Source organism: Myxocyprinus asiaticus, chromosome 21, assembly GCF_019703515.2.
Source record: "Myxocyprinus asiaticus isolate MX2 ecotype Aquarium Trade chromosome 21, UBuf_Myxa_2, whole genome shotgun sequence".
NCBI lineage: Eukaryota > Metazoa > Chordata > Actinopteri > Cypriniformes > Catostomidae > Myxocyprinus > Myxocyprinus asiaticus.
In genome coordinates this window covers 5,103,855-5,129,279 of record NC_059364.1, presented here as the reverse complement: position 1 = coordinate 5,129,279, position 25,425 = coordinate 5,103,855, and the positions used below count along the sequence as shown (strand labels likewise).

At 37.0% G+C, this 25,425-nt stretch overlaps 1 protein-coding gene across 7 annotated transcripts in view; it reads right to left on the bottom strand.

Moving 5' to 3' along the window:
- LOC127411944 (arginyl-tRNA--protein transferase 1-like) overlaps nucleotides 1-25,425 on the bottom strand; it is a 133,349-nt gene that overhangs the window by 83,466 nt on the left and 24,458 nt on the right. For 4 of the 7 annotated variants that reach the window (XR_007892371.1, XM_051647884.1, XM_051647885.1 and 1 more), the window contains 2 exons: nucleotides 23,168-23,376; nucleotides 7,404-7,532 (listed from right to left, as the gene is read on the bottom strand). Coding sequence is in view for 6 of the 7 variants with exons in the window: in XM_051647884.1 (XP_051503844.1) it covers nucleotides 7,404-7,532; nucleotides 23,168-23,376 (338 nt within the window). In the remaining variant the exon portion in view is untranslated. Of the gene's footprint in view, nucleotides 1-7,403; nucleotides 7,533-14,239; nucleotides 14,369-23,167; nucleotides 23,377-25,425 lie in introns of all 7 variants that reach the window. The other 3 variants (XM_051647883.1, XM_051647886.1, XM_051647888.1) reach the window with 2 other exon arrangements.

Sequence of the window (25,425 nt, the reverse complement as noted above, 5' to 3'; positions counted from 1 at the left end):
CACAAAGACACTAATTTTAATTCCTCTTCATGTTTTACTCACAGGACAGAAAAGGCCAGAATAAGGGGTCGTTCAGACCAACTGCATTTTTGCATCCATATGCTGTTTTAAGATTATTTTGCTATGTAAGTCGGCACTAGACGGACATCTTTGACTGCTGACAGCGTCTTGCTGTTTTATCAGCGTCTCGTGCAGCAGCGCCATTTTTTTGACCCCACGTCAAAATAAAAAGAACTTCAAACTGTTAAAAATGCTTCTCAGGACACCTGCATTCTGCTCAAAATAGAAGTGTTGAGCTTTTTTTTTTAGCACAAAATACATGTTTGATGTGAACGGCCCCCAACTTAAAAACGTAACGTATACAAAGACGCACTAATTTTAATTCTTATTTATATTTTATTCACAGAACAGAAAAGGCCAGAATAAGGGGTCATTCCCAACAACCGCATTTTTGCATCCGTGGGCTGTTTTTATTTTTATTTTTTCAATGTAAACAGGCACTAGATGGACATCTTTGCCGCTGGCAGAGTCTCGTGCAGTGCGCCATGTCAAGATAAAAACAACTTCAAAATGTTAAAAACGCATCCCATGACACCGATGTGAACAGCCCCTAACGGTGTATGAATGCACACAATTAAAGTAACGTATACAAATATGCAATAATTGAAATTCTTTATAATACTTTATTCACAGGACAGAAAAGGTCAGAATTTTTGCATCCGTGTGCTGTTTTTCAGTTTTTGTCAATGTAAACCGGCACTTGACGGACATCTTTGACCGCTGGCTGCATCTCGCCATTTTATCTGCGTCTCATGCAGGAGCGCCATTTTTTTAGACAGCATGTAAAGATAAAAAAGTACTTCAAAATTGTAAAAACGCATCTCAAGACACCTGCATTTTACTCTAAATTGTGCGGCGCTCTGTCTAGCTTTTTTTAGCAAAAGAATGCATTCAATGAGAATGGCCTCTAAAAGTCACATGCTGCTCTTTTACAATGCAACTCGATTTGTTTACCTTCTCAAGTGGTTGCGTAAGAAAAGCGAATTGTTGTAAAAGTGGAAGGGAGAAGGATAGAAGATGGGAGAGAGGTGTGTTGAGTAACTCTGGAGTTAAATCTGGCAAAAACTTTCTCCTGTGCTGCCAGGCACTCAACAGGAGGGTACATGGGTAACTGCTCTATAAGAGAGGCCAACGCTGCCACGCATATTTCCATTTGCCTTCTTCCTCATCTCCTGGAGCCTGGCAGAGGTGATCCTTTTTGGTTGCTGAATAGAGCCAGACAACATGCAGATGCCCAAATGTACATGGACATTTACATTTATTCATTTAACAGATGCTCTAATCCAAAGTGACATACATTATTACTATTTGGAATACAACAACATAAGCGATTCAATCTAGGAAGAAAGAAACATGAGAAGTGCTGCAATACAAAGTTCCAGAGCTGCTATGAAAAGTTGGAGCTACTTTAGTATACATATGTAAACAAACAATGTTGGTATCACATAGTTTATTTATATACACTCACAGTGTTCTCAATAGGATAATATCGCTAACTCACAGATTTTTTTTTTAAAGTGAAATCATTCATAAATTGTGTTGTGATAATGTACTGCATGTAATGCATGTTAGATCATTAGATTACGTAAAACATTATTTTATAAATTTACTTTCAAATTAGTAGCATTAGTTGCTTCATTTTTACAAATCAATACAATTCCTTAATGCGTAGCAAAACAAAACCTAAAGCGACACAAGCGAGTGATGCAACAACCTATATTGCTCACATTAAAATAAATGAAGCTGTCTACACTGCAAGAGGCGCAATGTCTACACATGGGTATAGTTGCATGAAAACTACAAAAATAACACAAATTCAACTAATGCATTACTTTCAACAAAAAGTATAACAGCAACGAGATAAGTTACTTTTTACGAGTAACCGAATGCAATAATAAAAGTTACATACCCTATCACAGTCTTTAAAGATTTTGAATAATATGCTTAATTCATGTGAAAAAGAGCGACCCATTTCAATCACACATTCTGGGTCTGTGATTGGGCCTAATAGAGCAATAATCTCTCTTGCTCATTAAAACAGCATCTTCCTTATACAGAAACATGTGTTCTCTTCATTCATCATTTGTGCACACTCTTTCTCATGCAAACTTGTCATAGAGAATAAAGAGATAAAGTCCCCTTTATTCTTATTTCTCTTGATAAACACCACATGCAACTAATTGTGTTTAGTGATCTTGATGTGTTGCATTATAATCACATTTAACGTTTTAGGTTTATGTAACAAAAACTCGTAAACACATATGGAGAAAACCAAATGCGATGATTTTGCTGGCAAAATGCAATTACAGGTAAGCAATAAATTTAGTATCACAATGAGTTTAATGCGCTTTAGATTTAGTCATTAGACTAGTTTTGCAATCCATCCTGTCACACTTTTTGAGTATGAGACCATTAAGTTTTAATAATGTCTCCGATTTCAACTTCTGCATCAAAAATGGTGTTAGATTTGCTATGTTAGATTAATTTCTATGAATCAGTTTAAACTGAGCGATCTGAGCGAAAGGATCTGAGCGACTTTGACAAGGGCCAAATTGTGATGGTTAGATGACTGGGTCAGAGCATCTCCAAAACGGCAGGTCTTGTGGGGTGTTCCCGGGATGCAGTCCCGGGATACCTACCAAAAGTGGTCCAAGGAAGGACAACCGAGCCCAAGGCTCATTGATGTGTGTGGGGAGCGAAGGCTAGCCCATCTGGTCCGATCCCACAGAAGAGCTACTGTAGCACAAATTGCTGAAAAACTTAAAACTGGCCATGATAGAAAGATGTCAGAACACACAGTGCATCACAGCTTGCTGCGTATGGGGCTGCGTAGCCGCAGAGTGTCCATGCTGACCCCTGTCCACTGCCGAAAGTGCCTACGTGAGCGTCAGAACTGGACCATGGAGCAATGGAAGAAGGTGGCCTGGTCTGATGAATCACATTTTCTTTTAGATCACGTGGACAGCCGGGTGCATATGCGTCGTTTACCTGGGGAAGAGATAGCAGCAGGATGCTCAGTGGGAAGAAGGCAGGCCGGCGGGGGCAGTGTGATGCTCTGGGCAATGTTCTGCTGAGAAACCTTGGGTCTTGGCATTCATGTGGATGTTACTTTGACACGTACCACCTACTGAAAGATTGATGCAGACCACATACACCCCTTCATGGCAACGGTATTCCCTGATGGCAGTGGCCTCTTTAAGCAGGATAATGCGCCCTGCCACACTGCAAAACATTTTCAGGAATGGTTTGAGGAACATGACAGAGTTCAAGGTGTTGACTTCGCCTCCAAATTCTCCAGATCTCAATCTGATTGAGCATCTATGAGATGTACTGGACAAACAAGTCCGATCCATGGAGGCCCCACCTCGCAACTTACAGGACTTAAAGGATCTGCTGCTAACGTCTTGGTGCCAGATACCACAGGACACCTTCAGAGGTCTTGTGGAGTCCATACCTCGATGGATCAGAGCTGTTTTGACCTCAGAATTGGACTCATGACTCGGATTTGAGTCCGAGTCCAAACTCGAGTACCCCAACTCTACATTTTTGAATTATATTTTTATACTGTATTTCACTTTTTACACAAATGTTTTGCTATATTGGCCAGCCCAATATGCAAACATCATGCATCTTTTGCAACCATGTCATTCTCTCTGTAACCCATTATCAAGTCTGTTGTACTGAAGCCTTCCAAAATGGCATTTAGTATAAACAAAAGGATGTAATCTATATACATTTTAGTCGCATAGCTTGAAAATTGGTTGCAAATGCTAGTCATTTTCTCTCACTGTAGTGGAGGGTTGCGCATAGAGTAAGAGATTGATTTTTGAATTTAAGAATCAGTATCGTTCAAATGAATATTGCTATGCATCGGACAATCAATATTTTACCCAGCCCTAGCATTCAGCTTCATTTATAGTGAGAACTCTGTTCTGAGCGTCAGTGAGCTCGCGATGAACTGCAGGGCTCAAACAGTGTAAACCCACAGTAAGTGTAAGGTTCATTAAAAAATAACAGTTTAGTTTTGTCATGCTGCTAAGTTGGCCAGTGTGCAGTTGATTTACTGATGTATAAAAGAGCACTAAAGTTATTCAGCACAACAGTAGCCTACATAAAGAATATAGCATTAAGTCAAATAATAATAAATAATTATTTAATATATAATCGTGATTATAATAGCGAGGGAAATAAAAATGTTCATTATTGTGCAGTCCAACGAAAACCCCTCTTCACAATCACTTTATAGAAACCCACGTCTCGCACATCTCCCGCTTTCCGTCTGAGTGGAATGTTTGTCTCGACTATAACACTCACAGAGGCTGTCCTAATGCAAACACACACACACCTTCTACAATATAAATAGAAATAGTGCTCTGTTAAGAATCTGGCGAAGACGGTAAGCTCTGACAGCTTTTTATTATTTATTAATTCCCGCTTTTTACGAGCTGGAGGATTTCTTCATTTGCTGTTGGCAGAGCCGGGCCAGTTTCCAGGCCTGAGGGGGACAAAGGCCTCTCTCAGGTTACTAAGAATGTCAAGTAGCTCCACATCCTGTTCACACTCAACGTCGGTCTACTTCTCTGCTAACTCCTCGTCCTAACAGTGCACGAGTGATTTAGGACAGAAATATACTCTATAAAATTAAACAAACCATTGCAAGCACACAGTTCCATACTTAAGCATTCTTGTGATCATATGGCAGTAAACAAGTTACTCAAGGGGGCGATAGTTGCGTTCAAATGTATGAGCCATTAAACTAGATGTGTTATTATTAGTGCTGTCAGTCGATTAAAATATTTAACCATGATTAATCGCATAATTTTTTGTAGTTAAGCGCAATTAATCGTAGATTTTGAAAGTGCTGAAATTTGACACTATAAACTTCTTTTCCTGTCAAAATGCATTTATTTTCATCTTAGGAAAGAAAACAAAACAATATGTAGCAATAATGCTTCATTAACATTTTCCAAACAAAGCCTTCTACAGAATAAAGATAGAAATGCACTAAAATATCACCAATTCAAGTAACATTAAACGTTTCCCAAAGTGGGAAAATGGGAGTTTGAGTAATTGAAAGAACTAGTCCCCGCATAGGTTGCATTTTCATTGCAATGGGCATTAAATCTCTTATAATAATAATAATAATAATAATAATAGGTTTATTTTATATAGCACCTTTCAACAAACTCAAGGTCGCTTTACAAATAGTAAACAAAAAAACTAAAAAACAAAAGAGCAGATCAATTAAGAGTCAAAATAACATAGGGCAAAGAAATGTGTTTTCAGGTTCGTTTTGAAATCATGTATGGTGTTGAGGTCACGGAGGGACCTATTGTGGGATAGTATTATACTCGAACTCGTATCCTCCACAATATTAATCTGCCGGTAGACTGTGGTTATTCACTTTGTTACAGAAATCATGAAGCCGCATTCATGATTCGTATCAGGGCCAGCGTCAAGCACCACTTTGAACTCCACATGAAAAGCGCTTGGAAACCATGTCTAGTTCTGCACTTTTGTGATAGTTAAGACTTGATGTGCTTCTGTGCTAATTAAAATGCACCTTATACAGGCTGAAAAATACTTTATTTATATCACAAGTCCATCTGGGCTTGTTTTGTACATCAAATAGCATTAAGAGGTCCATTCCTCATTATTTTATCACTGACACAGAAGCACTGTTGTGTTTGTATTGTGAACTGTGCAGTGCAATTGTAATGACTCAGGGCGGACACACTGCAAAGGTTCCGCCTTTCCACTAAGTGTTTATGCTGGTTTATGCTGCATTAATGGTAAACGCGTTAATTAGGATTAAAAAAAAAAAATAATGCATGAAACTTTTTTCATTAATTGCACGCATTACTGACAGCTCTAGTTATTATTCAGAACAGCTATCATAAACATTTTGACAGCAAAGGAGTGTGTGCTATAGTATTTACTAAACAGTTCCTCTACCACGATAGCGGTTCAACCGAAAGAGAAAACTAACGGTAAAAGACCACTTTAGCGCCCCTTGTGGAAAATGCTGAGAATGCACATAAGGAAAGCGACAACAATGGAAAGCAAACAATGTGTGAAACGGAGCTTGCGTAGTTAGAAACATGTCTTGAGACTATTTACCCTGCAATCTTTACATCTTCTAAAGCAGTTCATTTAAGATTAAACTATTATTTCACTGCATTAGTCTCTTGGCCTCCCTTTGTCCTCTCGGCAGCATTTTAATATTGTATGGATTTCATACGAGCTGCCAGACTGCGAATGTTGCTTCTTCCATGACAAGTAATTGAGTAACGGCTGTGTTTTAAAGAGCAGGGTGTGTGCAGCTGTCCAGCCCAGACTAAGACTGAAATAACATACAGTAAAAGAGTTTGACTGGCTTACAGATCCACCCAGTCTTAATTCACTCTCTACCAAAACACAGGTGATTTATTGGCCAATCCACTCAATGCTTACATATCTTTAAATGGAAACTGCTCTAAAATTGTTCTGCAAGCCATATGTAACTAATATACAGCTTTTCATCCTGTAATATAAAGAGACAGACACAAATGAAGACAGAAACATAAAGTTATGAGTCATTTTAACCTGTTTGTTTCATAATGAAATGTTATGGGATCTTGCTGATAGATTGCTCAAAGTTCTTTTAATTCTTTCAAATAAATCATATAAAATCAAATAAATTATTCTTGAACTGGCCAAAGAATTTAAGGGGGCAGTGTTAAATTAAAAACATAACTTTTAACATCAGAAGTTAAATTTCAATTTTAAATTCACTATTGTTTTATATAGAACTGTTCTATAGTCTATACAGTATTTAATGCAATTACATCAGAAGTAACAGTAATTAAATTACAGAAAAATTAAAGAGTAATCCCTTACTTTACATTTTTCAAGAAAAAAGTAATGTAATTACAGTAATTAATTTCTTCGTAATGCTTTACACCCATCTATTGCTGCCCAACAGTTACTACACTCATCAACGGTGTCATAAATAATGGCACCTGAAAGTTGCACAAATCAGTGTGTCTTTAGTTTGGCTGCATGATTTATGTTCAGGCTAAAATCTAAATGTTTACAATCACAACTTCACCTTCATAATCATCCCATCAACAACACAAACATCTAATAAAACTGAACAGGACAAAAAAAGTCTGGCCCAATTATCTTTGAGAAATGACATAAAAGAAAGGGAATGCATAAATTTGTGCTCTTGTCTCTATTAACAAGTTCATGCTCACCAGAGAATTGTATGTGATTTAGTGAGACAGAAAGCAAAGTGCCAGGTCAATCGATTGAGGTGTTTCATGCAGTCAGTGAATACGTGACATGTTTTAAATCTGTACCTCGCTCTCCCTGCACTCGTACATTGAGTCGCTGTGAATGGTCATCTGGTAGCAGGCGTACAGCGCCGCCGACTGCTCGTAGGACGCCAGGAAGCCCGGGTCCTCAAAGCTGACAGGCACTAACCTCACCTTCAGAGTGATTGAGGGATGATTAGAGGGGAAGGGAACGACAACAAAATGACAGGGGAGGAGAAAACGATTACAATGAATGAGGGAATGAGGAAAGACGTATAGCAAATATATAGATACAGAAAAAGAGGGAGATTTATGGGGGGGGGGGGGGGGGGTAGTGGTTAACACAAAACCAACAACAAGTTTAAAACAGCTTGTGTATAACACATAGATTCACTGGATGTTTTTTATTTTTGGCACCATTCTGAGTAAATTCTAGAGACTGTTGTGTGTGAAAATCCCAGGAGATCAGCAGTTACAGAAATACTCAAACCAGCCCATCTGGCACCAACAATCATGCCACGGTCCAAATCACGGAGATCATATTTTTTCCCCATTCTGATGGTTGATGTGAACATTAACTGAAGCTCCTGACCCGTATCTGCATGATTTTATGCACTGCACTACTGCCACATGATTGGCTGATTAGATAATCGCATGGATGACTGTTGGTGCCAGATGGGCTGGTTTGAGTATTTCTGTAACTGCTGATCTCCTGGGATTTTCGCAAACAACAGTCTCTAGAATTTACTCAGAATGGTGCGAAAAATAAAAACATCCAGTGAGCGGCAGTTCTGTGTATGGAAACGTCTTGTTGATGAGAGAGGTCAACAGAGAATGGCCAGATTGGTTTGAACTGACAAAGTCTACGGTAACTCAGATAACCACACTGTACAATTGTGGTGAGAAGAATATAATCTCTGAATGCTATTCTGAGATGCGGGTTGGCGCTGTTTTGGTGGCATGAGGGGGACCTGCACAATATTAGGCAGGTGGTTTTAATGTTGTGGCTGATCGGTGTATATTGTTCATGTTAATTTGTGTTAATTAATGGTAATGAACACAACCTTTTTGTAAAGTTTTAATGAATATCTTTATTGAATCTTCTGTAATAGAAATTCTATAAAATTCTTAATTTAATTGTTTTTAAATTCAGTATCTCTAAATGTTCCTGAATCGCTTAAACCATTTGAAACAGATATTTTATGGAGATGCACAATACTGTATATTGTAGTATTATTTCCCACTGAAGCACACTTTCCCTCCAAATTCTCATTCCAGCATTTTACTTTTCAATTTGTTTGAAAACACCATTATTCTCAGTCGATTCTCATAAGATTATCATTACTGTATTATAACATTTCATTGTATTACATTAAAAAAATACTGTAATACCATTTTTTTTATTATTATTATTGAAATCAGCACAAATTAAAGGCAGTGCAAGAAATCCCATGATGTATAAATGCTTCATTTAAGTAGTATTTAAATGTTTTATTTTACAGCAATGAGAATTGAAGCAAATAAATTTGCTTTTTTTAAGATTTAAAGAGTATACTATTTCACAGTTTCCTGTTTTGAATAAATACTGTTGTTTTAAACACAAGACAGCAGATGTATAATATCGGAAATAATTTTGTTCATCTGCTGTAAAGACTATAATTATCTAATAGGCATCAGTCAGAACAAAACAAAAAAAAAACTGTGCATTTAAGACTTCAGTAAATACAGAAACGTAATTCCGACTTCTTGAATACAACTAATACGTTGCACAATAGTTTGCGAAAGACAGGGGAGTGAGTGTAATGTTAAGTATGACGGAAAACTAAATGTAGGGAGACAGATGGGCTGAAGGTGAGGCTAGTGCACTAGGGCCATGACGTTTTTTCTCAAGACTAAAATCTCATTTCCAATACTGATACTGGCTGTCAATACACCTGACTGATGATGAACACATTTGACAAAGGTTACAAATTCAAGCCAAGGCAGCAGGTGGGTGTTTTGAGATAACAAGCACTGCTGCCACAACATCTCAAAAACACCCAATCTAAGCTTGGCCTATTTTACCCAATGTGCACCAATAAAATCAACAGTTTGAGGCAAAAAAAAAAATAAAGTAGCAGGGTATTCATAATATGGCATCCTTCCAATGGATACACAGATGCACGAATTCAGAACTTGAAAGTCAATGAGAGCTGAAAAAAAAAAGCAAAAGTTGAGTTCGCAAATCACTAGAACGATGCTGCATGGCATGTTCACTCTTGCAACTGACCAACCAACAGAAGAAAACACAATAAAAACTACTGAGATGTTTGTGTTCTTATGCAGGTATGTCACCTCCACTCTCCTTTACTCAAGCAAAACTTGTAAACAACCATCTTGGTCAAGTTGGTCCGGTGGTAGAGTTTGTTAGCTTTTACTTGTTTGACACAAACACCTGTAGAAACACTGCCCACACAGAGCGGATGAGAACGTTTGCCTTATTTCGATCCAATTTCTCCCTCTTTCCACCATATATTCCACCAAGTACTTTATTCACATGGTTTCATCCGAGTTTGTGTTAATGCCGTACCTCCCTCAATTTTTTATTTCTTCCTTCTCCTACTCCTTCTCTCATTCCTATTCGCTTGCTTTTAGTTTCCTTCAATTCACTGGATTTCAGAGGCGGTTGTAATGCACTCCTTAAAGTTCAACAAAAAATGACAATTCTGTCATTTGTTACTCAGCCTCATGTCATTCAAATTCGTATGCAGTATATTTTCTTCGTGGAACACAAGAGTAGAATTTCATTTAAAAATGGGTGGTGGTGGTGGCGGCATAGTGGGCTAAAGCACATAACTAGTAATCAGGTTGCTGGTTCGATCCCCACAGCCACCACCATTGTGACCTTGAGCAAGGCACTTAACTCCAGGTTGCTCCGGGGGGATTGTTCCTGTAATAAGTGCACTGTAAGTCGCTTTGGATAAAAGCGTCTGCCAAATGCATAAATGTAAATGTAAAATCAATACACACCTCTAAACAGGGCCGTAACCACAATGTACACTGAGGGGGACAAGTCCCCTCCAATAATCAGATATGGCCAGATTGTCCCCCCCAATAATTGATATCCTTGTTGTTGTTCTGCTGCAGTTCATTATGCACCACTGTCTTTGTCATTAAGTTGTTGCAGGAATAACATAATGGTTTAAAAAAAAAAGTTTACTTTTAGCTTGCACAGTAGTCCAACACCGTTCGTCAGTGTCATTTGAGATGAAATCAAATCGATGAAGGTGGGACTCAAATTGAAGAAGCTGAGCGGGAACCTCATGGATTATTCCAGCGTCGTGCAGCACGCACACATCAGTGTCAGCAGTTCAGGTTAGAGTGTTATGTAAGATGTCAGTATAAACTAAACATGCAATATTTGCCCACTATTTTATGACTGAAATGTTGTACAGACCAACAGTCATTTCCAGTGGTGCAAACTATTCACCATTTGGCGAAATTGGCCATTTTGAATTATAAATATGTCATGTACAGTACATGATTCGTATGTCATTCATAATTTTAAATGTGAAAACATTAACGGAGCCATTTTCAGCATATCAGGCTCAAGGCAAAGAGCAAATGTGTGTATATTGTAAAGGAATTGAATGAATGTGGTTATCTGGTAAGTTTCTGAAGTACCTTTTTAGAAAATTCACTTGAAAATGATCTATAACACAAAGTAGAGCGTTTTCACCCTCAGATTAAAACTAGAACATGGACCTGTGACTTGTAGCTTCAACTGAGTATTTAAGTTTTGGCAAGGACAGTTTCATATATTTGTAATGCAAATATTATTAGGTAATAATTTAAAACTAATTTTACATTTTCTAAATCATTTCTTTATGTCTTTAATTAATTCTGAATTTTGTACAGCATCTCCTTAGAGTCTTCTTTTAAAAGAGACCATTTTATTTTGAGAATGAGCCACCAGTTAAATGAGTAGTTCTCCTAAAAATGGAAAATGTACTTTTACTCACTCATTTACTCACCCTTATGTTGTTCAAAACCCACATGCTGTTACTTTTTCTTGGAACATAAAAATATATATTTTTAGCAGCTCTAATCCATAGAATAACAGTTTATAGTGAGCAGGAGCTGTCGAGCTTCAAAAAGGACAAATACTATAAAGCACTATTAAATGTTCAGTATAAAGATGTCACAAGGGTAGTCCATATGACTCATGCATTATATTCCAAGCTTTATGGGGCCACACAACAGCTTTATGGTATTTTTATTTTTTTTTCCTCTGGACCTCGACAGTAGTGCTCAATATGAACTGTTTTTGTATGGAAAAGAGCAGCGTTCGGGTTCTCAAAGCAAATATTGTTTTAAGATTCTACTGGGGAAAAAAACACAATGAGGGACAACTTGATGGCAGTAAATAATTTTGTGTATTTTCTTTTTGCTAGCCAGCTGACACAGTCATGTCATTTTACAGATACATCAGTGATGAAAAGAAATTCAAATTATATTCTTTGATACAGCACAAAAAAGAAAGAAAAGATGACTAAAACAGGCAAATTGCTAGCAATGTAGACACTATGTGAAATTTGTTTTTAATCTTTTAAAACCAAAACTTATGCAGTTTTAGGCCTTTATCGCATGTAAAGCCTTTATTCAGAAAATGATTACATTCAGAGCCTTAACTATTTTAAAGGACCAAAGAGGACAATTATATTTGTGACCTCAACACCCACGACCCCCCACCCCCAAAATGGTTTTGTCCCCCACAGTGTTCAAGACATGGTTACGGCCTTGCCTCTTGCCATACAAAATTTTACAGTGACCACTTCTGTCAAACTCCAGAAAGGTACAAATATGCCATAAAAGCACAATGAAAGTAGTTCATATGATTCATGCGCTATATTCCAAGTCTACTGAAGCTATACGATAGCTTCGTGTATTGAAAAGTTTGAAATGTCAACAGTTGTTTACTGATAATCTAAACCTTCGCCAACGCTCACATCTAGCCAGCGTCCAGATTCAAAAAAGGCTTGTCGATACTTAGTAACCAAAGATGCTGTATTTTTATTTTATTTTTTTGGGACATGAGTTTGGTACTAGATGCAAAATTGGAATATAACGTGAAAGTAACATCATGAACTAGGGCTGAATAATAATACGATTCTGATTCACGAGCTCTTGGTTCGAGTCTATTCCAATTCGATTCGATATCAATTCATATGGGTATATTTTATTTCTATTGTCTCTTTTGTTACATATGAAAGAAATTATCTCACAGGTAATGCTGTTAATTTTGTATAGGGGACCTTCTAACTAGGTACATAAAAAAAAAAAAAAAAAAAATTTTTACAATGATATTTTGTTAGTTTATAATTTTGGTCCCATTTCAGCTTTTTAAAAATTTACAAATCCATGTATGCAATCAATAAATATGATATTATATTGCATATATTATCTTTTGTTAAATGTTTGTTTAATTGCATAATTTAGTATTTACACTGATTTGCTGAACACGCGTTAAAAACCAGCATTGTCTCTTTAAGAAAACCGGCATTTTTGTAAAGAGCGTCTGTAAATGAGCGCATGTTAATGAGAGAGACTCAAATGGCTTTATATCACGATTAGGATTAAATATTTATTTTTTGTTGTTTTTGATCAACAGCTGACTGTAGAGAACACGAGTGGTTCTCGTCTTGGACACATATTACACGGAACATATTTTACCCCCAAAACGCAGTGAAAGGATCTAGCTGTCGAATACTCCACCACTATTCAATCACTGGTGAGTGAAACCTGAACATTTACCAGGCAGCTGCTAAATATCAGTCAAGTTTTAGTCGCACAGTGCAAAATTTGCAAATGCGAGTGATTTCCTCTCATTGTAAAGCACTGCTGTATCGCGGAGGAGGGCGGGGCCATGCCGGAATGACACACTCCCAGACCCCAATCACCCTGATGAGGCGAGCGAGGGATAAAGGTGACTGGAGACGACAGCCCAAGAGAGAGAGAGAGAGCTTCAGGCAGCTGTCCTGCATGTTTGGTTGTTATTTGGCTTTTGCTTTAATTCACTATTAAATTATGAGTTGCACCTTCAAGCCGGTTCTCGCCGCCTCCTTTCCCTTTGAACCCCTTTACAACTGCGCATAGAGTAAAAGATCAGTCTTGGGATTTAAGAATCGGAAAATCTATATTTTTACCCACCCCTATAATGGACTACTTTTATGGTGTATCTTTGTCCTTTTTGGAGTCGTTGTATGGAATGACATGCAAACAGATTCTTCCAAATTTTCTTTCAGTGTTCCATTGAAAAATAACAGCTGACAGGTTTTGAATGACATCAGAGTGAGTAATGACAGATATTTTTTTTGGAGGGGGGGGTGAACTTTTCATTCAAAGTAAGTGCACTGTGATTTTTTGCTTCCAGTTTTAGGTGAACAGGTTTTCGTTTCTCCCTCAAGTTCATTTAGATTTCCACCCACCCTGGACCCTTTCCCGACCCTTACTCCTATCTGCTTCCTCTGCTCCTGGTCAACTTCTTGTATACACAAATCGCTCCAAATGTAAGCTGATGTCACCATTAACAATGGTTCTATGAAGTGTTCCTCAAAACATTATTCGGTTCATAGACAAAAGAGAAAGCAAACCCTAATGAAAAAAAAAAACATTAAATCAGCTTATGCTGGTTTAAACTGGTCTCCCTGACTGATCAGCTAAAAAGTGACCCAAACCCATCCTAAACCATCCAACTGACCAGGCTGAGAGACCAACTGAGACCACTCAACCAGATTAGTCTGGTTGTAGCTGTAATTTTCAGCAGGAAGGCCATCTAAAATGTGCTCAACACCTAAGAGACTGCCATACTACCTCAACCCCTGAGCTTTGGGTCCTCTAACCTGGCTCTCGGTAGCTTTTTCAGGTGGATCCTTGTGAATGGCCATCTGGTAGAGTTTGTACACTTGGTAAGAGGCATCAAATGAAGCTTTGAACTGTGGACTGGGTGGATTGGAGCGCACTAGTCTCACCTTCAACATGAGGATGATGAACAGCAAAAGAGTTAAAAAGAAAAATGAGATCGTCCAAGAAAGAAGCTAAAAGTACATAGAAAATGGCACAAGACTTGAGAAGAATCATACAGGGTTCCCACATGTTTTGACCAATGACTTCTCCAGTCATTTGTGATTTATGGAGAAGGATTTTTTAAATCAATTCATAGAGATTACACCTTCTATTCTAACAGACAAAATATTATAGAGCCGGTTATACCAACAACAACAAAAAAATTTAGATTACCAATAACTGTAGAGACAAACCGATATTAATTTCCATGACTTTTTCAGGTCTGGAAATCACAATTTTAAAATTCTCTGCTATTTATAGGTTTTTTCATGACTGTAGGAACCCTGATATTATAACTTGGAGCAGAAAATGACTAAAGTTGTTGTACATGCAGTTTTTTTTTTTTTATTAATTTCTATATAGGATACATTTTGCAAATGAATAGTTGCTCAAAATGGCACTTACACACTAGTTTACGCCAAGTAAAAAAAGGCTGCAAATCCACTGATTTCAAAAGTGGATGGTGTGTCTCAATTTCATAAAAGAAAATATATTTAAGAAAACTTTTGCGAAAAAGCGACCAAATGTGAGAAAATGTTGACGTTTTCCAGTTTTGCTTTCGGAAATCCAATTTGCTGTATTCCTGCTTGATTTCAAACTCTGATTTCAGACATGGCTCTTTGCACGCCTTTAAAACACATTTTATGTATTACTATCCAATAAAAGTTAGCTTTTTCTAATGTGGAAGTGCCCCATTTTGCTCAAGTCAGAATTCTGGCCCAAACAAGATAAGAAATCATTTGGAAAATCAAATAAAAACACTTGAACAGTAAACCCATATTTATCCTATTACAGCATTAGTTTGGTTGGGTGAGGTTCAGCATAAGTAATCAAGAAAAATCCCTCTACTTTAGATTTACTCTTTGCGTATCTATAAAATGTGTCTAATATTGTGAATCTCAAAAAATGTGTACAGGTCTTATTTCATCGTAAATTCAAAAGAAAAATATAAATGAATTATATTTCACATAAAGAATATGACATCAATATAAAGGGCCATTTGATTTTTTTTTTGCCATTGTGCTAGCATTTTCATAAAAATCAAGCACATTTTCCACTCAATTCTCATTTATGTTATGCATCTGGATCAATTAAACTTAAAAGCCAATGCAACAAATGCTACCATGATGTATAAATTCTTCACAATTATAAAAACTTTTAAAGTAATGAGTAATTGTAGTAATGAGATTTTTTTATTTTTTCCACTTTACAGTACTGAGAACTGGGGAGGGATGTGTGTAAAAAGGTACAAAAATGTAATATTAACTTAAGCAAAAATAAATTATTGTAATATATAGTTAATAAAATTAAAACTGTAGTATAATTTCAATATTATAATTATAAAATAATTTATTATTTTTGTATTTCTTTTAATTCTGGGATGAAAATGACCAGAACACCACGACAGACTATTTAAGATTCACCCTTAAAAAAAGGCTAATATGGAAGTATTTTCTGGGCAATTTTCAAAACCAACTGCAAATTGTATTTGCAATTGAGTTCTCTATTTGTGGATGCATAAATTGTGACATAATCCAAATGCAATTTCAAATCACGTATTACTGTTTGCATTTTCTTTACATGAACGTACAATGTCTGCCAAATTTCAAATGAAAAATCAAAGTCCATTTGCAATTGCATTTCCTATATGTTATGAGTTATGACCCCGTCATATCAATATACCAAAAGCAATTACCCTGTATGCCATTGAATTTCCTCTGCATTTATATATATATATATATATGCATATATGGGTCAGGAGCTTCAGTTAATGTTCACATCAACCATCAGAATGGGGAAAAAAATTTGATCTCAGTGATTTGGACCATGGCATGATTGTTGGTGCCAGATGGGCTGGCGTTTTAATTTTGGAAGGCTCCATATGGGGCGCAGAGGAAGTGAAATACCAAACGGGGTAATTGCTTTTGCTATTTCGATATGACAGGGTCATAACTCGTAAGACATGGGAAATGCAATGGCAAATGGACTTTGCTTTTCCATTGGAAATTTGGCAGACCTTGTATGTTTGCGTAAACGAAAATGCAAAAGGTAATATGTAATTTGAAATTGCATTTGGATAATGTCACCGTTTATGCATCCATAAATAGAAAACACAATATTTGTTTTGAAAATTGCCCGGAAAATAATTCCATAGGCTAAATTGTTGCATATTTTCTCAACAGATTTTAGAAAAACATTGCTGTTTCCCTAAGAAACTGTTAAATTTGAAAGTTTCATAGATAAAGAGTCACTTCCTGGTCAACAAACTGTGGAAAAGTCAAACACACATGACTTCCTCTCCTAATGATTAAACCCAGACCGGCAGTCAAACGGTCACAACAAAGTGTCTCCTTACTGTATATAGTTACAAAAGAAACTTCCAGAATTTTCGGGCTACAGTACAACTGGCTTCATAATATCACATCAGCAACCATAGTAAAAAAAAAAAAAAAAAAAAAAAAAAAAAAAGGATATAATGAATAGAAATAACCACAATGTCCATAATTGGTTATGATATACATTTCAAAGGATAATTATAATATAGATTTCAATGGAATCCAATGGGAGAAGTAGCTCATATTTTGTTTTTTGTTTTGGATTTTCTCCCCTTTTTTCCCCAATTTGGCATGCCCAATTCCCGATGCACTCTAAGTCCTCTTGGCAGTGTAGTGACCTCAATCCGAGTGGCAGAGGATGAATCTCAGTTGCTTTCACATCTGAGACCGTCAATCCGTGCATCTTATCACGTGGCTTGTTGAGCATGTTACCGCGGAGAAATATCGCATGTGGAGGCTCACGCTATTCTCCGTGGCATGCACGCACCCCACCGAGAGCGAGAACCACATTATAGCAACCACAAAGAGGTTAACCCAACATGACTCTACCCACCCTAGCAACCGGGCCAATTGGTTGCTAAGGAAGCCTGACTGGAGTCACTCAGCACGCCCTGGATTCGAACTTGCGTCTTTACTTGCTGAGCTACCCAGGCCCCCGAAGTAGCTCTTTTTAAGCTAATTTGCTAGCAACTATTGGGCGGTTTGCAAAACAACATGCGCACGTTCAAACTTTGCGTGTCAAAACACGTTGCAAATGGTTTGACGTTAATGTTACTAAACACCATTGGTTCCTGTCTGTCTTGTGACCAAACGCGACGTGCCAATATGCGTTTGCGCCAATAAAATTTGGAAGGCGGAGGGTGATATTTTTAGTGAATAATGATTATAATAACAGAATTTCATATTTCCTAAGCTATCGTATGGCTTCAGACAACTTGAAATACAGCACACGAGACATATGAACTACTTTTATGGTGCGTTTTTGTCTATTTGTAATTAAACGTAGCTAACTACTTTAATTACATTACATAACTGTCAAGTGATTTCGTGAATAGTCTGGAGCCAAACTTAGACAAAGCATCTTCCAACTTCTACATGGGTGTGAAAGTCTGACATCAGTTTAAAGCGCATTGTGTGGGATTTGATGTAAGGTTTGATTAGTAAAACAGAGCTTGACATCTACCAGAATCATCTGTGTTTGCACAAGGGCACGCTGGCCTCAAAAGTGAGGCGGCAAATAAAAATCCAATCCTCCAAACAAAAATATTTAATTGAATGGCAAAGCTGTTCCTAATTAAAAGAACTCTCATGGAGACGTTTTCATTGGACGAGGTGCTTATGGTTTACAGGTTCCACAGAAGAGCAAGGCCAGGGGATTTAACTTCAGGTTTTATTTTATTTGGCCCTCACTGAAGTGCTCATATTAATGCTTGGCCGAGTTAATTGAAGATATTTGCGAATTTTGTTTCAGATAAACATGGGGAGAGTTTTTAATCTGTTGGGTTATTCTCTGGAGTTGTGGAGAACTTAATTAAGTGTGTGAGGAGAAACCAAGACAAAGAGAGCACAGCGCTGTCATAACAGCTCAGAGATTTCAAATTACAAGAGGGTTAAAAGAGGGCAGAAGCAATCACTTTCCAAACTGGGGTTTGAAAAGAAGTACAAATTGGGGACAAGTAATAGTGTGCCACTACTGCCCTCTACAGGTATGTTTAGAGGCATTTGATGACTAAATTGTATCGTAATTTGCTTGCGAGCACCCAGATAACTGTTACTCTTTGTGGGTTAAAAGAGTTAAAGGAATAGTTCACACAAGAATGACAATTCTGTCACCATTTACTCTCCCTCATATTGTTAACCCGCATGTCCCTCTTTCTTACATGGAACACAAAAGGAGACATTTCCCCCCATGTACACTCTGTTATACATAAAAACTTTTATACCCAAACGCTGGGTTGAGGCTGTTGGGTGAAGAAGTTGGGTTGATTTGACCCAATCTGGGTTGGTGAACATTTTAAACCAGTAACCCAGCACTGCTGGGATGGGAAAGTGGATGTGAAAAAAACCATATATGTTGTACGTCATTACATACAGTTTCAAATCTTTGTGAAGCCTGCCGAATGAGAGAAAGAGCCCCAACACTGTAAACTGGAAGATGTAAATTGTTAATTTACTTGTTTATTTAGTCGTTTTTGAACATATGAAGGAATAACTAGAGACAGACAGTTGAATTACTGAAAATAAATGCATATCCTGAGGTGACGATGCGGCGTGAAGCGGCCGTTATGCCTCAGATGTGCATTAACTTTCAAAACTTCAACGGTTTGGATTCAGTTATTCCGCTGATACCGCAGTTATCACACATATAATACATAACAACCACACATTTGTTTGTCTCAACACATTTTCAGGTTTTCAGCTTGGGTTTATAACTATTCACTGAATAACCTGTAAACAAGCGGTGCTGTGTCGCGGACGCCGCGTGAAATTTCAAACCTCCGTGAAGACTGAAGAGCGCAAGAGATGATGCTGGAGACATGCAAGTCATTTTAAACTATTTTTTAAAATCATTTTCAATAAGCAATATTTGACGACGGACCAGTGCACCACCGCAATTGTGCATTCAACGGTCTAGAATCAATTATTCCGCTTATCCCATGATTAATGCACACATTTATTTGATCACATCTTTCAGATTTTCGTTGTCAGGAGGCTCTTTTGTGTTAAACTAATTTCTTATGCCAACATTTTCATCTAAGCTAGCTATTCTGCCCCCTAGACACCCAGGCATGCTTCTAGTAATCCTTACAAAAATTAACCATGGTTTTACTGCAGTAATATTGTAGAAACCATAAATATCTATGGTAGTAACCATGACTGTGTTAACCATGTTTTTGTTTTTTGAAACCATGGTTTTACTATAGAAAATTATAACAACCATGGATTTACTACAGTAATACTGCAGTGTCCATATAGTAACCATGGTATTATGTACTATAGTAAAATTGTAGTTACCATGACTGTATAACCATGGTTAATTTTGTGGCTACGATGGTTTTACTACAAATACCATGGTTAAACTATGCTTACTATAGTAAAACCATAGGTACTTTTTGTAAATATCTGACAGTGTATGTCTTTTTTCTTTACTATGATATCTAAAGACTTCCTCATTTTTGAATCCTGACTCCACCTCAAAGAGAACTGGTGTGCCTGTGTTCAGAGACAAGATCCTGCACTTTGCCAACAGAGAGAAGTGGCTCTTCATCTGCTTTCCACTGTGGAAACTATCAGAGCAGGTATTGGGGACAAAGAACACTATACATATTTAAGAGAACAGCAAGACAATGCTGTCATTCAGGTGTAACTATTTAAATTATATTAAGAAAATAGTTCACCCCAAAATTTAAATTCTGTTATTACGTAATCACACTCGTGCCATTACAAACAAAAGGAAAAATGTTGAATCATTTTAAAAAGAGAACTCCCTGTTGTCCTCCCTATCGCATAGTGCCCAGTCTGGTTATTAAAGCACCAATAAAGTCTTTGTGTTTTGTATACTATATTCCAAGTCTTCTGAAGCCACATGATAGCTTTATGTGAGGCACAGACCAAAATTATGCAGTTCTAATTATGCAAATAACCATGTGCTGTTCTCAAATAAATTATGCTGCATGTTAGATGTCAATACTATCATTTTGTTCCTCATGTGTCTCATGATCAACTGTCGTGACATCAAATCTGTGATATATTTGATCAGAGAACTACATGCTGAGCTGCAGGAATGATTTGATTTTAAAAATTATTACAGTCATCCTGTTCCTCATACTGTACAAACTTATTGTTCAGCTCCAGAAGACTTGAAAAATAGTGCACAGTTACTTAATGTTGTTTATGGTGCTTTTATGACCATTTTTGGGGGTTGACAGACCTTGTTGGATATTGTATGGAAAATTGACATTCAAATTTTTTACTTCTGTGTTCAATAACAGCATATGGGTATGGAATGACATAATGGTATTTAAAATAAATAATAACCAATCAAGAGTAGGATTCATACAAAGAGTAAATGACAGAATTTTCATTTGGGGGTGAACTATTCCTTTAAGATACATCACACATCCAAATGTCACAGCAGTCAAATTTTCTTAAGACGTAAACTTTTTTGGTTTACATTGAACAATTGTACATTTTCTTTTTATTTATTTACGACAAACAAGGTGACTTCACCTTTCTGGTCTCTACTGTGCTCTCACTATCGGTGTACACAATTGGAGGGAAAATATTCTGTATTTTGCAAGGCTGGGTGTCTCTACAGCCCTCATCAAAAGTTAAACCAAGTTTAACCAAGAGTTAAACGACACCAAAACTGAGATTTCTAAAAAAAAAAAAAAAAAAACTAAAAAAATTGCATAGACACCCACACTCACAAGCGATAAAGTGAGGTCTGGAAAGGAAGTATTTGATACTGTGCACTAGTATAATTGCATCCGTTTAAAAATGAAAATTCTCTCATCATTTACTCACCCCTCATGCCAACCCAGATGTATATAACTTTCTTTCTTCTGCAGAACACAAACAAATTACCTTGAATTACAATCTCGATTACACTTTGCTAGGAAGTGTAATCGAGCTTGAAAACATGATCGCAAAGGAGACTGCAGATGTCAAGATTTATATTGAAAATTGAGTTACATTTTGGTCTATTCTCACCCAAACCGATCACTTTAGAAGACATGGCTTAAACCACTGAAGTCTTATGGATTATTTTATGCTGTTTTTATGTGCTTTTTGGAGCTTTAAAGTTTTGGACCCCCATTCACTTTCATTGTATGGACCTACAGAGTGGAGATATTCTTCTAAAAATCTTTGCTTTTGTTCTGCAGATGAAAGAAAGTCATACACATCTGGGATGGGATGAGAGCGAGTAAATGACGATATATATGAAATTTTAATTGTTATTCACTGAAATTCTGCCCCTCCGCCGTAGCTCTCATTTATATGCCATACAACCAGAAGTTGCTATCAATATATGGACTTACGTCCGCTATAGCGCCCCTTGTGGCAATGCAGAGAGTGCAATGTATATTTGCACAATAACGAGCTTGCGTTGCTGGAAGCGTCTGCATTCACATTGTGTAGAGTATGTTCCGAACCCAAATAAAGAAATGTCATTTTTGGATGAACGATCTCTTTAACACTCAAGTGCTTTTAAACTAGCTTTTTAGTCCTGGACATGAATTCTGCAAATATAGAGGAATTCCTTTTGTATTGTCTCTAAAGCAAACCACTAACCTTGTTCAGATGAGGCTGACATTGACTGCTATCCACTTAAAGTAATTGAATGACATATTGCAGTCAATCAAATCAATCCAGTCAACAAGTTAATTGAGGGATAAATCGGACCAGTGCCGTCTCCGGGGACAATGACGTTTGGGATATAAGACGCTCTTTCATACAGAATCACTTAGAAAGCAAAAACATTGGCTGTTTACCTATGCTGACCTCACCCAATCAATCGAAGCAGAAGCAGGAGAGGATTGTTCAAAACCATGTCAAAAGAATGGCATGAAAATATTTACCAGGGATAAACAAGTACAAAAATGCTGTAGAAGATAGCGGTACTCTTGAGATCAGTATAGATATTTAACTCGCGTACGATGTTATACGAAGGGCAACTTCCTCTTTTGCATTTGCTTGTGTAAAAAAATAGCTTAACCAAAAAAAAATAAAAAATTATGTCATAATTTACAACAGCCACATGTCGTTCAAAACTGTATGCTGCCAATTTTCTTTTATTTTTTTGGAACACAAGGACACTTCACTCCGCTATTTTTCATATAACGAGTATAGAAGCTACAAAAAGGACCAAAAACACCATAAAAAATGGTCCACGTGACTTAAACACAATGTTCCATGTCTTCTGAAGCCATATAATAGCACTGTGTAAGGTTTAAGTCGCTATTCACTGATGTCTTTCGCCTGTGATAAAATATTGCAATCTTTTTTGCATTTTCCATAAAATGGCCTGGTTTTTATTTCCTTCACATTTTGGTCTGTTCCTTACACAATTCTATCATATGACTTCAGAAGGCATGATATAAAGCGCATTATCACATGGAAGACTTTTATGGTCCTTTTTGTAGTTTGACAGTATGTTGTCACTTATGGAATAAACCTGCGTAAAGATTCTTCAAAAATTCAAATTTTGTGTTCCATTGAAGAAATAATGCCATTTGGGTTTATAGCAACATGAGGGTAAGAAAATAATGACATAATTTGTATTTTTGATGAAACTATTCTTGTGAGTTATGTGATTTCAAAAGGTGTCAGCTGCACTTAAGGCAACTATGCAAGTTCATTTCTTACCTCTAAACGGTGAAGAGGGTCATTCGGTAAGGACTCCAAAATGAATTCCTCCAATAATTTAGGCTGATAAGATGCAGATTTTGATGGGGTGGGATTCGGAGATGTAGATGTCCCTTCTTGCTGCTTCTGTTGCTCTTTTTGAAGTCGTCGCTCTTTCCTAATGTCCTTAGCTTTTCGACACAGAGGTCTGTTGGGGTCGGCTCCCTTGCCTGCGATTAAGAATATGCGATTAGGAATTTACCAATTGACTGTAAAAAAAATAAAAAAATAAAATTTTTCCTAGAAAAGCCTAGCTTAATGTTAGCAAAACCTAGCTACATGCTAGCAATGCCTAGCAACATGCTAAAAATGCTAGCATTACCAAATAACATGCTAACAATGCCAAGAAACAAGCTGAACATGATAGCAATGTAATCTACATACTAAAGCATGCTAGCAAGACCTAGAAACATGCTAGCAATCACAGATAACATGCTAATAATGCCTAGCTACATTCTAAAACATGCTAGCAAGACTTAGATACATGCTAGCAATGCCAAACAACACGCTAAAACATGCTAGAAACATCTAGCTACAGGCTAACAATGCTTAGAAACAAGAAAAAACATGTTAGCAATGCCTAGCAACATGCTAGCAATGCCAATCTACATGCTAATATATGTTAATAATGCCTAACTACATTCTAAAACATGCTAACAAGACCTAGAAACATGCTAACAATGCCAAGCAACAAGCTAAAACATGCTAGAAATGCCTAGTCACATGCTGAACAATTAAATATAGTGTAGCAGCACGTTGCAATTTCTTGATGTGGTCTACACTACAAAAACTTGAAGTCTGTACGTCACCTCTGAAATTTCGTCAGTTTGTGATATTTAGCCTTTAGTATTTACTTTCTTAATATGCTTTTTATCATGCATGATTCATTGGAGCACATAAAAAAAATAAAATAATTTTATATATATATATATATATATATATATATTTGTCTTCATAATATTTTATTAAAATGTAATAACTTGCTCTGCCTCTAAGACAACTTTCCTTTTCAGCTGATGTTACCAACCTCTCCAATCAACTTCCATATAAAGACCACATTTCATGATCTAATCAATTTCAAACAGATACAATTATTTTCCTTGTTGAGTATCCTGCTTCACTCAGAAACACGTCAGATTATGGAATTAAAATGGGTTGCAAACGCGGTTTCATGTTGAATTTAAACTGCTGACTGCATGTCGCATCGAAAATACTGTAGGAATGGGTGTTCGTCAACCAAAGGCATTTCAAGTTCTTTCTGATGCTTATGACTGGTTAGGACAGCTTTGTTAATCATAATGTGTTCATTCAAATTTCAGAACTTTGGACACTCACTAACGACCATAAAATCTCAATCACTAGTGAAAACCGTGGGCTGTCAGGATATTACTAGTGACAACACTACTTCTAATAAAGAAATTGGAAAGAAAAGCGACTCTTTACATCACAAAAGCTGTCGATTGAGCTAAACTTGTATTGAACCCGTAACATTCCTTAGTTAGACTTCATATGCCACATTACATTTTTAAGAACGCATGTGCAAAGGCAAGGGCACACCCACATCTAAACTATGTCATATTAATAGTTCAGAACAGCGGAAAATTTGAGAACCTGTGAGCAACAAGAAGAGGGGAGGAAAAGCAGCAGCAGGAGTCTAAAACCAACTTTCTATAAAGAATAAAATCTTGAGGGCTGAGATCTCCAGTTGAAACAAGAGGTTCCTCCCTTGCAAAACTAAACATACGCTTACAGAACATCACATAAAATGTGTTGCATGTCGCTCAGAATCACTACTGTTGTCTGGTAGAAGACTATAGAAGAGGTATAATTAATAACAGGTCTCGGGTATGTCCCACTTTTGGCACCATTTAACTGGGAATATGGATGTACAGTGGGGTCGAAAATTCTGAGACCATTTTAAAAATCTGGATTTTCTTTCAATTAAACCTGTAGATAATCTTTAGGATTGAAAAAAAAAAAAAAAGTATAGCAAAGAAAAATTAGAATAAATATTTTAGAGTTTGCACTATTTCCACCTGTTTTCAGCAGGGGCAGTAAGAAAAACTTTAAAACAGCTGTATAGGCAACGCACAGCTGTACAGACAACAAACCACACTCAGGCTTGCTTGACACAAGTAACAGCACAAGATGAGAACGTGTTCTTGCATTCAAACACAGCTGGACGGAAAGCAATTCCGAATGCAGGAATCTCGAGACGT